Source organism: Sinocyclocheilus rhinocerous, unplaced genomic scaffold (genome assembly GCF_001515625.1).
Source record: "Sinocyclocheilus rhinocerous isolate Xijiao unplaced genomic scaffold, SAMN03320098_v1.1 scaffold681, whole genome shotgun sequence".
Classification (NCBI taxonomy): domain Eukaryota; kingdom Metazoa; phylum Chordata; class Actinopteri; order Cypriniformes; family Cyprinidae; genus Sinocyclocheilus; species Sinocyclocheilus rhinocerous.
Genome location: NW_015641029.1, coordinates 1,083,327 through 1,096,582, shown reverse-complemented (window position 1 = coordinate 1,096,582; position 13,256 = coordinate 1,083,327). Strand labels below are relative to the sequence as shown.

General features: G+C 36.8%; 1 protein-coding gene across 2 annotated transcripts in view; it reads right to left on the bottom strand.

The window, feature by feature from the left end:
- LOC107754143 (LIM and calponin homology domains-containing protein 1-like) overlaps positions 1-13,256 on the bottom strand; it is a 56,997-nt gene that overhangs the window by 8,520 nt on the left and 35,221 nt on the right. For both annotated transcript variants that reach the window (XM_016570473.1, XM_016570474.1), the window contains 9 exons: positions 12,818-12,847; positions 11,825-11,921; positions 11,585-11,742; positions 9,677-10,145; positions 8,545-8,851; positions 5,873-5,991; positions 5,025-5,112; positions 3,008-3,033; positions 1,866-1,979 (listed from right to left, as the gene is read on the bottom strand). In XM_016570473.1, coding sequence (XP_016425959.1) covers positions 1,866-1,979; positions 3,008-3,033; positions 5,025-5,112; positions 5,873-5,991; positions 8,545-8,851; positions 9,677-10,145; positions 11,585-11,742; positions 11,825-11,921; positions 12,818-12,847 — 1,408 coding nt within the window. The remainder of the gene's footprint in view (positions 1-1,865; positions 1,980-3,007; positions 3,034-5,024; positions 5,113-5,872; positions 5,992-8,544; positions 8,852-9,676; positions 10,146-11,584; positions 11,743-11,824; positions 11,922-12,817; positions 12,848-13,256) is intronic.

Here is a 13,256-nt window from a genome sequence, read left to right as displayed (position 1 = left end):
CAGGGGGAGAGATCGCTCGAGGACCATACTAGACTGTTTCAGCTGCTAGCTAACACCACCAGCTACCCGGACGACGCGCTCTGTGCGTTCTACGACGCAAGTTTAAACACCGCGTGCAGAGCACCGTCGTCCGAAGATGGTCCTCGAGCGGATTTCACCGCGTTTGTGGAGTGGATTCTGGCGAGAAACGGATCGCCTCTCATAATCACTTCCGAGGATGATCTCGCCAGATCCACTCTGGACCCAGAGCCCAGCCCACCATCTCCCCGCTGTGCGGAGCTAAAGCCCGAGCCCACCGATGACGGAGAGCCAATTCCCGCCGCGATCTACGAGCCAGCGCAATGCCGAGCGACTGAGCGGAGGATCGCCCCGGAAGTAGAGCCCAAGCCATCAGACCAGGTGTGTGAGCTGGCTGCAACGCCCATCGTGAGGGAGAAAGCCGTGGACGGTGAGAGCACGGAGTGGAGCTCCGCCCACTGCACCGCGGCTGAGGGTGAGCTGATAATACATATAGGACTGCTGGACTTAGAAGGGGACCTTATTGACTGGGAAACTGAGCTGGAAGCCGATGTGCTCCCTCTCCCCTCTCCTTCATCCCCGCTGGTCCCGTCCAGCCCTGAGGGGGCTCCCGTTTCCCAGTCCAGCCAGGAGTGGGCTCTGATCCCCGAGGGCAGCCCTGAGAGCCCGGAGGCTCATGAATGCTCGCCCACCCGCCCGCTCCTGCCTCCTCCACTGCTGTCGTCTGGCAGCCCCTCTGCTCGCCCTCAGCCCACCATCAATATGGTTCGAGCGCCGCGGGTCTGCCATCCTCCAGCGTTGCCATGGCTGGAGAATCCCTCACCTCCGCCTCCAGCCTCCGAGGCCCGGACTCCGCCTCGGCCCGTAGACCCAGTGGCTCCACCTCGTAGACCGAGGACGCACCTTCCGGGAGGGGGCGAAATGTCATGTGTTTCAGTTCCTGTTTTGCCTTATTTGGTCCTGTCCTCGTTTAGTTTGATTGTTCCATTGATGTCACCTGTGTTCCCCTGATTGCCCTGTGTTTAAAAGTCCTAGTCTGTTCAGTTTGTGTTTGTCAGGTCTACTCGTTATCTACTTGTTGTGAACGTCATCCTTGTGCTCTGTGTCTCCCATTGGAATCATTAAAGACTCTCGTTTTTGTGAAGTCTCCTCGTTCCTCCCGTTCCCTTGCTCCAGCGAAGTGTGACAATATGGTTTATGTGTGTTTTTCAAGTCCTCTCCAAGTAATAAATAAAGTTATGAATAATGCAGTGCTAATTGAAGTAGCGTTTATTATTAGTATAGAAACTATTCTGCCGCCTTCTGTGATAAAAAGGAAAAAATTTTACATAAATAAATCACAAAATTGTCATTAGGAAAATATAGGAAAATTTTATAGAATACAAATGATTTGTTATTGTCCAGCAGTGTATTTGATTTCTTAGCCAATTAAAAATAAGAAATAAGAGAAAAATAAAACTTTTCAATTACTTGTAATTAAAAAAAAAAGGTATTGGTACATTAGATATTTCTGTCCCCCTCACTTCTGAAATGATGGCTACGCCCCTGGTATGAAACCAACATAAATACACAAGTGCTTTTGTGACCTTTATGAAAATTGAAAGCTTCAGTCCTCTTTTATTGTTACTGCATGGACAAGACTGATCAACACATTCTTCAAAATTCCTCCTTTTGTATTTCACAGGTATACCAAAGTCAACAAAAAGTGTGATAGATTTGAGAGAATGTGAAGGGAACACAGGAAGAGATGGTAAAATGCTAATCAGAACACAACAACAGAGAAAGTTGTCTCTACAGAACAGCAGGTGCTCACTTCTCTCAGACAAACCCCAAGCTGGCTACTGTACCTGCAGCAGGCGTTCCTGCTCCTGCTGCCACATCTCCTGTCGTCTACGCTCTTCATTAGGATCCCATGTCCAGTGATCAACCCTTTTTGCAAGGTTCAACATTGGGGTTTCAATCTGATTCACACACACACACACACACACACACACACAAACACACAAATACACACACAAACACAGAAGCAGAAAGGAAAAAAGGAAAGTAGGTAAGAAGACAGGGTGCATCTATGCTGTTCTAACTAGGTTATGAGCATGAGTACTCGAAAGTAATGATCAATTATTAAAAATCAGTTGTGTAACGATGTTTTTGTTCAACGTGCCAAAATTGGGCCTCATTTTTTATTAAGTGATTTGTTACAGTAACAATTTGAGTGCTACTTTGCAGTTGTGGGCTTTTGTGGGCAACTTGTTTCAACTGGTTACTTTAAACCTTTTTTCAGACCGGCAAAAACAACAAAATCCAAAAATATTTTCTTTTTGCTAAAACAACTCATATCTCTTCCGGTTTTGCAGTTCAAACAGCAAAAACACACATGAAATCCAAAGTTCACAAACGTGACTGAAACCAAATTTTCAGTTTAAACAGTTTAAAAATATATATTAATAAAATATAAAAAAAATAAACTTAAAACTTTTTATTTCAGTTAGTTGCAAAGACAACATTTCTAATATTTAAGTTAAAGAGCTAAAAACTGAAATAAAAATAAAATCAAAGCTATATATATAAATAAAAAAGACAAAACTATATAATATTACTACAGCTTAAAATATGAAATCTCATATAAAATATTAATAAATAGTATGACAGTAGATACAACTAAATGCAACAGAATGCTGTTTTTTTTAAGATGCATCAACACTTTTTAACTATTTGTGTTGTAACTTAAATTTGTGTTTTAACTTTCAGTTGTAACTGAAAGCGTAAAGCTATTGGTGCGATACACTGAAACTTCAGTGAAAAGCAATGCAACAGCAAACATGCCAAATACAATCTGTTCCCATCAAGCCAGTACTCTAACAGCCAAAATGACCAAAATGCACATCCCTAGTTACAATGAAGGACTAACAAAGGAAAAAAAGAGTGAAAAGAAATAAAGAGAGATTCAGGAAGAGTGAGTGTGATTTTGGCATACTTAAGTACTTACACAATCAATGGAGTAGTCAATCCCCTCTGTGGAGGAAAGAAGAGGGGAACAGTGACTTTAGAAACTCATCATGTACTCATTAATCTCTTCATGTGCTAATGAAAGTAATAGCACCATAGGAGCTCAAACTGGTACACAGATACACAGAGCATAAAACATTAAAATGACACAGAAAAAAGAAGTGTTGAGACATGATGTCTCTATTTACACCCGGTACTAACATCCATCTTGTGATCCTTGTTTACATATATTATTATTATTACTCACTTGCATCTCCAATTGATCTCCTGTATCCACTTATGATCAGATTTTGACAGGTTTCATTGTGTTACTATATTTATAGTCTTCATCACTTCCAAATATAGTTTGAGGGATTCAATCAATGATTTTGGACCCTGTTTACACCTTTATGTAGCTGGACCACTTGTGATTCTATCACCTGAGATGGATATGAATACCTGGTATAAGCAGAGGCAAAGACAAGAAGGATCTATTCTCTGAGAGTTGTAAATCTAGACATGAAAACAACAGAAAAAAGCAATAACGCAGAGCATCTTAATTTCTACATGTTCAATTACTGTGCATGACCCGACTAAATAAATCTAATCTATAGTCATGGAGTGCTGATATATGTCCATGCTACAGATGCCTGATGAGGACAAAATGACACACAACTCTATGTTTAGAAGGAAAGATGAGGAAAGAGTGGGGTAAGATGTGAGAGTGGGTAAACTGAATATGCTCCTTAAGAAATTGTGCACAATTTTCGTCATGTGACTATATACTAGTAAATATATACTATAGACTAGTAAATCAAAGTCAAAGTACCTTTTCTACATGGCAATTAAAATTAATTTTATGTCAAAGCAAATTTATCTGGTTCTATAACTATATATCATATACTGTATATTGGTAAATTGCAATTGTATAACCATGTATATTATTTGAGATTGGCCATTAAATATAATATAATATAATATAATATAATAATAAAGTTTTTTGTTGTTTTTGTTATTGCTGCTACTGAAAGTCTCACCAAAGCAGCATTTATTTGAACAAAAATACAGCAAAATCAGTATTATTGTGAAATATTATTAAAATTTCAAATAACAATTTTATTTTTAAATGTTTTAAAAATTTACTTCATTTCTGTAATGGCAAAGCTGAATTTTCAGCAGCCATTACTCCAGTCTCACACGATTCTTCAGAAATCATTCTAATATGCTGATTTGGTGCTCAAGAAACATTCTTATTATTAATGTTTAAAACAGCTGTGCTACTTAATATTTTTGTTTAATGGTGATACATGTTTGTGTTCCCAGGATTCTTTGAAAAATAGGAAGTTTAAAACAAACAGAATTTATCTGAAATAGAAAAAATGAAACAGGAAAAATGTAAACGCCTTTACTGTCACCTTTGATCAATTTAATGTGTCCTTGCTGATTAAAAAAAATTAAAACACTTTTGAACAATAATGTACAGTATAATATGTTTCACATATGTCTCCTTTGTCCTTAACTTTATGACAACTTAAGGTAAAGTGGCACAGCTTACTCCACTCTCCCCTACACTCAAAAACCAGTTTAAAAATCTGTAGTGTCTCATAATGCCCTCAGCAGACAAGCGTTTACTATACAATGCACCTCCACAGGAGAGGTCAAAGGAGGCTGACAAACGAGAGATGATCAGCGATGGGCAGATGGATCATCTGCTGTTCGTGGGGAAGGAAGCCCTGTGTGATTAGTTCATTTATTGGTTTTACCTGTTGGAGCGAAGAACTCCCAGCGTAACCTAGAGCTATTAGAGGTATGTGAGGACTCTAACAGACCCACACGCACACCAAATGACAGAGGGGTAGTCAATGAAAGAGACAAAAAGCAAGAAAAACATAAACCAGAAAGAAAGGTAACCCCAAAGAGGATTTAGAGGAGTTAAACGAATAACTAAAAGTAGGAAAGTTGGAATAGGGATTAATTTGGTCATCACATTATGAGAGATTAAAGTGGGGTTGTATTACCTGTCATTGAGAGCGAGTATGAAGTCTGCTCAGTCTTGCTTGACTCGGCAGTTGAACTCACATCACATGAGCTATGGACTGAATCGAGCTGAGGGGAATGAAAAGAATGAAAATCATTCCTGTTTTCACAGTCAAAATTGAAATAAAAGCAGGTTTCCAATAGAATACACCTCTGTTGAAAAATCCAGCATATGCTGGTTAGGTATGTTTTGAAGCATGGCAGCTGGTTTGAGCTGGTTTAAGCTGGTCCTGAGCAGGAGCTAGTTGCTTAGGACCAGCACATGACCAGCTAAGAACCAGCTCAAACCAGCAGCCATGCTTCAAAACATACCTATCCAGCATATACTGTTTTTTTTCAACAGGGACAGTAGCACATTCAGCTCCATTTTTAAAGGTATGCTATTAAGGTATAAAACGCTGCCAGAAATTAGCTGTACAAATAAATAAGGGATAATATACAGTCAGCTATTCATACAGTCAGAAAATGATCAGTCGATCATCCTGCTTATTACATGGCAAACTGGTTTATTTTTTATTCATGATTTATTCTGAATTACTTTATTTATAAGACTGTGGACATAAAACTAATACAACTATATAGGAAATTACACATTTGGGTCAGTTAAACAGTTTAGTAGTCATGAATGCAAAGACACCGACCAATAAGAATAAAGTATCAAGCTCAAAGACGCAAACAAGATAATGTCATACAAAATAATAAAGACAACTCTTAACTAATCGCTTACTTTCAGCCAGCCCAGGGGTCTACCTTTAAGAATCAGCGGATGTATTTGAAAATCAATGAATAAATGTTTTATTAAAAATTGAAGAGAGAAATCAAGGCCCACCTGCTCGGTGCTGGATGCATCAGTTGGTGGGACGGGGTGTGTCTGAGTGAGTTCTGTCACTATGGTTGTTGTGACAACACAGCTGCGCTTCATCATCGTGTCAGGCACTGGCTGCTTTCCTGATGAAATAGGAAACTATAAGTTAATATAAAAATGATTCAGTCTACCTCTGCTTTAAATAAAAAATCTTATCATTTTATCTTTGTTTAAAATTTTTATTTTTGCTCAATTAGAATTTGTATGTATTTGCACTTAGGGGTTAAGTTTTTTAACACTTGCTGTAATGGATGTCGCTGATGTGAAATGTGGGCAGCTAAGAGTCAATATATTAAGGTGACTAGATGCAAAAAATTGAACTACTTTCACTACTTAAAATGATAGTCCACCTAAAAAGGAAAATTATGTCATTATTTACTCACCCTGTTGTCATTCCAAACCTGTATGCATGTCTTTGTTCTGTGGAAGATTTAAAAAAATGTTGGGAACCAAACAACATTGTAGTCCATTGACTTCCATTGGCTGTGTCCGAAAGCTTAGACTCCTGACTTGTTGCCTTGCTGCCATATCAGGCAATGACTTAGCAGGAAGTGTTTGTGCTCAAAGGCATCTCACAAAACTGATTTTGGACAGGCGTCTGAGGCAACTTAACGGTTTAATGATTTACAACAAACATGTCTTTGTTCTGTGGAAGATTTAAAAAAATGTTGGGAACCAAACAACATTGTAGTCCATTGACTTCCATTGGCTGTGTCCGAAAGCTTAGACTCCTGACTTGTTGCCTTGCTGCCATATCAGGCAATGACTTAGCAGAAAGTGTTTGTGCTCAAAGGCACCTCACAAAACTGATTTTGGACAGGCGTCTGAGACAACATAACGGTTTAATGATTTACAACAAAATAGAACAATCTTTCGTGATAACCAAGCGAATATTTAATTACTATAATACTGATTTCTCGCAACAAGTAACATCAAAAAGTTGGTCAGAAACATACATTTACACACAAACTAATCATCAAACGCTACTTTCAGATGCCATCTTTATTTTTTAAGCTCAACTATCATGAAATGGGACGCACAGGATTGTGGGATATCAAAGGCAGCGAGGGAAACATCTATGCTGCCTTCAAAAATCGATCGGATGAAGGCATCTCAAGAGACAGGCCATGAAGCTTCCTCCGAAGGCAGCATTTTTCAGCTTTCGAACACAGCCATTGTATGGAATGGACCAAAAAAAAAACCCACTGTGACATTTCTCTAAATATATTATTTTATGTTCCACAGAAGAAAGAAATGCATACAGTTTACAGAGGGTGAGCAAGTGATCACAGGTTTTTCATTTTGGAGTGAATTATCCCTTTAATTATCAAAAAAGATTCGGACGTAGGCATCTCAAGAGACAGGCCATGAAGCTTCCTCCGAAGGCAGCATTTTTCAGCTTTCGGACACAGCCATTGTATGGAATGGACCAAAAAAAAACCCACTGTGACATTTCTCTAAATATATTATTTTATGTTCCACAGAAGAAAGAAATGCATACAGTTTACAGAGGGTGAGCAATTGATCACAGGTTTTTCATTTTGGAGTGAATTATCCCTTTAATTATCAAAAAAAATTATTTTTGTACTGGGGAAGAAGTTTTGATTTTTGAAAGTTACAGTAAACCTTCATTGTATGACTATATGTTAATTTCTCATGATAAGACTCCTTAAAAATTATATATATACACACACACACACACAGTATATACAGAATCTGCAAAATGTTAATTATTTTACCAAAATAAGAGGGATCTTATTGTTTATTTAGTACTGACCTGAACAAGATATTTCACATAAAAGATGTTTAGTGTTTACATATAGTCCACAAGAGAAAATAATTGAATTTATAAAAATGACCCCATTCAAAAGTTTATATACACTTGATTCTTACTACCGTTTTGTTCCCTGAATGATCCACAGCTTTTTAAATGTGAAGATCAGGGTAAATTTAACTTATTTTGTCTTCAGGGAAACATGTAAGTATCTTCTGAAAGGCAGTACTTAATGAAAAATAGGCATAATAGGCAAAATAAGAAAAATGTACACATCTTCATTCTGTTCAAAAGTTTTCCCCCTCTTAATGCATACTTTTTCCTTCTGGAGCATCAGTGAGCGTTTGAACCTTTTGTAGTTGCATCAGTTGTCCTCAGTGTGAAAAGATGGATAAAAATCCTACAGTCATTGTTGAAAAATACACAAAAATGCTGGGAAACCAAAAAAAATTGTGGGACCTGAAGGATTTTTCTTAAGAACAGAAGGCAGTTTAACTGTTCAGGACAAACAAGGGACTCATGAACAACTATCACTAAACAAAAAAAGCACAGCTGTGGATCATTCAGGTAACAACACAGTATTAAGAATCAAGTGTATGTAAACCTTTGAATGGGGTCATATTTATAAATTCTAAAATAATTTTCTCTTGTGGACCATATGTAAACATCGTTTATGTGAAATATCTTATTCAGGTCAGTACTAAATAAACAATAACATGCATTTTGTATGATCCCTCCTATTTTGGTAAAATAATTAACATTTTGCTGATTCTGCAAGGTGTATGTAAACTTTTGACTTCGACTATATATTCCACAAATATTCTAAATATTGAAAACTGTGGCTAATATTATAATTCTCAACCTTCTGGTTCTGACACCGACAGTGTAGTTGAGGTGTCTTCTTTGCTATTCTCTTCCTGAGGACTAAGAGAACACTTTTTTTCCTCCTTTATGACTTCATTCTTCTTGTCAGAAATGGAAGTCTGTAAGTTTTGCTGGTGTTCTGAGGCTTCTAAAACAATGAGCTCCTCATTTTGTTGACTTAGAATATCTGGCTTTGGAGGTGAGGAAGAGAAGTTGATTTGAGGACACGACATAGAATCTCTATCATCCCTCTCTCTGCTCTCCTGCTGAGTGCTGTCACAGTTCACACGAATCAGCCCATCACTCTGTAATAAAAACAAACAACCCACATTTATTTAAGCTGATTATTATTACCCAAAGATAATTTACTTGCCTTTATGTCGTTCTTGCGTGAAACACATAAGGAGCTATCTAGCAAGATGTCCAGGTTGGTCTTTTTCATACAAAGGAAGCCAATGGCAACAACAACTGTCATTAGCCTCATCCATTTTCAATATACGGAAAAAGACATTATGAAAGATAACTTCTGTTGTGTGTTACGCAAAAAAAAAGAAAAAAAAGAAAGTCATACAGATTTTGAACAATATGATGGTGAGTAATGACAGAATTTTAATTTTTTAGTGAACTATCCTGGCATTGTCTCAGGGGTTTTTAAACATGGGTCTGGACACCGTGGAAAATTTGAGGGGGAAAAAAAAAATCTAATTTCAAATCAAAAAGATTTTATGAAATGGATGTACATTCACTTAACTCTAAGTAAATTATTTTAATTTTTTAATTAACTGATTTCATTATTTTGCTTAGTTTTATTTTAATAATTCTGCTTTGGCTTCAGGTATAGTAATTAAATATTTACATTTTAAAAGCCAACTATTTAATTTTGTCAAAAGCATTTTGCCTTAAAATAGCATGTGTTTTCTCATACAATATTAACAGGTCTATAACTGCCTTTATATTTTTGTAAGATCATCACATAGTAAGATAATCACTTAGGAAAGATCATCACATTTGGAGGTCCAAAAAGTTTGAAAATCTCTAGCCGTCCTACCCAGTTTTTATATGCAGAGATTTTTTGCCATTGTTAAATTAATTTGTTATAGATATTACAGTCTTGGGAAAGATATTCTTGCCTTGACTGATTTGCGGAGGCCTTGGCTGAATTTGGGCTGGCTGTAGGGTTTTGGGGTGATCAGGGGTACAGGCTTCGACGGAGCCGGAGGAACTCGTGTGGGTGCTGACAGGACTTCTGGAGCTTTGGTGGTCTCAGAAGGTGATGGTTCAGGGGTTTTGGCCTGTGCCGGTGCCTGTTTTTGTGTAGTCTTCTGGTCTATATAGACACTGTGGTGTGTTTGGGTAGTTTGTTCAGGCTCTGGGACCTCTGCTTCTACTAAGGTGGTGCATGTCAGCTTCTTCTCGGGTTGATGAAGAGGTGACGTGTGCATTGGTGGAGCAGCAGAAGGCAGTTTGGGGAGCTGGAGTTTCTCCAATATGGCATCGCTGATGGTGAAACGGAGAGCATAGCGTTGAAGCACAGCTGCTTTCTCTTCTGGGGTGGAGGCCTTACAGTATTGTTCATGTAGCTCCTGTTCCCTACGCTCTCTGAAAGAGAAAGAGTGAGATCAATAGAATGTCAATTACATATTAGAATGATAATTCATTCATTAATATATATTCATGATAAATGTTCAAATATAAAAAAGTTTTTGGGGGACTAACACTGCATTTTCAAAAATTATCTCATAATTACTGACCTTGACATACAGTCATAAGGGTCTGTAGTTGGTGGGTCACACTAAACAAGTTTTATTAGGTGGACAAAAATATTATATATTCATAAAATATAAATATATAATATTTATAAAATATTTATAATATATATTTTTTCAAATATTATTTTTTTCTAAGAAATAACAAAACAAGATTATTACTACTTGCACTACTTAAGATTTTTAATGCTTTTAAAAGAAGTCTCTGTGACAAATAATGCTGACTCACAGCCTGTAAGTACGTTTTCATATTTATAGAATTTGCCACTGATGATTCAAACGTGAGTTGGTTTTGGTCATGGTTTTATGTGTACGCGGCGCGATGCAACGCAATGCGTAAAAAGACAGTATAAGTCATTATAATCAGTACTTATGTCCCCACTGGATGCAACAAATGCCTCGTTTATAAAGGGTTTTATTGATTTCGTCTTGTCCTGCTGGGAGACGGCATCACAATATGGCAAGGGGCGTAACATTTCCTTCACAAGCTTGAGGAATTCGGCCAATCACAACGCACTGGATAGCTGGCCAATCAGAGCACACCTCGCTTTTCAGACCGATGAGCTTTGTAAAAATCGACGAGTTTCAGAAAGGCGGGGCATAGAGGAGAAACAATAATGTACAGTATGTGAAAAATAATGTTTTTTTAACCTTAAACCGCATAAACACATTTCATTACACCAAATACACAACATAATATTCTTTTTAGAAACGTCATATGACCCCTTTAAGCATTATTAATCAAAGTATTATATAATCAAAAACAGTAATATTGTGAAATATTGTTGCTATTCAAAATAACTGTTTTCTATTTGAATATATTTTAAAATGTAATTTATTCCTATTATGCAAAGCTGAAATTTCAGCAACCATTAATCTGGTCTTCTGTGTAACATGATCCTTCAGAAATCATTCTAATATGCTGATTTGGTGAAAGATTTCAACAAACATCAAGAAACATTTCTTATTATTTCCATTACATCGTTACGTAAAAATAAAAAAGTCATTATGATATCACAACGGTGGTATTGCCCTGACATTTTTAAAATTCATCACCTAAATGAATTTTAATCCAAAAATTAAAAACATGCTCATCATAGAAGGTGTATTTTAGTCAAGCCTAGTGACCCTAAGCCTAGATCAATTCTAAAAGGCAGTTTCACTAAAAAGCAGTAAATTTTGCACTCTGTATTTCAATGCCAATACTTCTATTCACTAAACCCCACAATCTGCTACATCAGGAGGGCATAGAGATTTCAGTTTGTGTCTCACTTCTCCTCTACGATTTCTTTGTATGTCTTGATGCTCTTCCTGCGATGGCCAGATTCTCCATCCGCTGTCATTAGCTTCTCCATCATCTTCCTCTCTTCTTCCTTTTTGATCAAATCTTGAGATGCACTTCGCCTTCGATTCTTCCAGCGAGCCAAGTCCTACACACAGAAGCCAGAGAATGTACACATTTATGCGTGTGAGCTCATTAAACACGTGCTTGTGTGGGTTTGTGTGACTCACGTCCTGCCACTGGTCCTCCTCATGTCGTGATTGGCTGTGTGGCCGAAGGTAGGCCATCTCATCCTCTTCATCACGCATGTCAATCAAACTCATACTCCTTTGAATAACAAACAAAAACAGACATGTTTACAAGTGCTGTAACGCTTTTAGCTGAAGAAGGAAAGGTGCAATCAAAGCCAGATCGAAAATAACAACACATCTCTTCCTCTGAGACCTGAAGGCACGAAAATAGGAAATTCTTGATAAAAAAAAAGTTATACATATATTATATATATATTATATATATATATGACAGTATGATGTTAAAGAGGAATGACATGGTTAAATGGAAGAAATTTTAGTGCAAGAGCAACACATGGTTATTGGGACCATGAACAATACAAACAGAACTACAAGAAAAAGTACAAGTAAAATGTACATTTTTGACAATATAATTTCTTATTGCTCAAGAAACCGTCATGTTGTTCAAAACCCATATTATCATGATACCATATTAAATTTTTGTTGTTATTTAATACAAATCGGATGACTTCATTAAATGTAAAATGATATCACATATTTATGAGTCATATTTACATCTTTTTGAAGCTTGTAAACTCCAATTTATTATAAATGCATGGAAAAGAAAAGAGAGAGTAGCACATTCATGTTTTTCTCCCTCACATAGTCATAGATTTAGAACGACATGAGGAGTAAATGAATGAATTTTCTTTTTTCTTTTTTTGCTGAATATTCCTTTAATACAGGGAGCTGAAGTATCCACCACAGCAAACCATGAGAAAGAGTCAAACATATGTTATTACATGCATGTGTAGGGGCGGGCTTGACTTTCGAATATGCATGCACAAAGTTCAAGAGAGAGTATGTCAGTTTAGAAAATGGTTGTATCTGCATGTGAACAGAGACACTGCTGAATGCTTGTGTACAGTACATGCAACTGCTCAGTTCTTCAGCAACAGTAAGAAATACAGAGAGAAAGGAAAATAAACTTACTCTGTGTCAGAAACACTAGTAGCTCTGAATCTAGAACATTAATGGATAAAAAACAATGTAAATAAAGTTGAGCTTTAAAGAACAAAATGGTTGAACATAATAGAACACGAATTACAGTCCAAATATATATATATATATACACTGCTCAAAAAAAATTAAAGGAACACTTTTTAATCAGAGTATTGCATCAAGTCAATTAAACTCCTGGGATATTGATCTGGGCTGCGTTTCCTAAAAGCATCGTAAGCCTAAGTACAATAAATATATATACTGTATATATATATATATATATATATATTGTATTAGGCCTACCCCTCAAAATAAAACGTTGCCTCACTATATTACACACACATTTTATATATACTGTATGTATATGGAGAGTTTATTTGCAAAAACAGATAACTAATTTTCAAAAAACTTGTTTTTTATTATGTTGTTT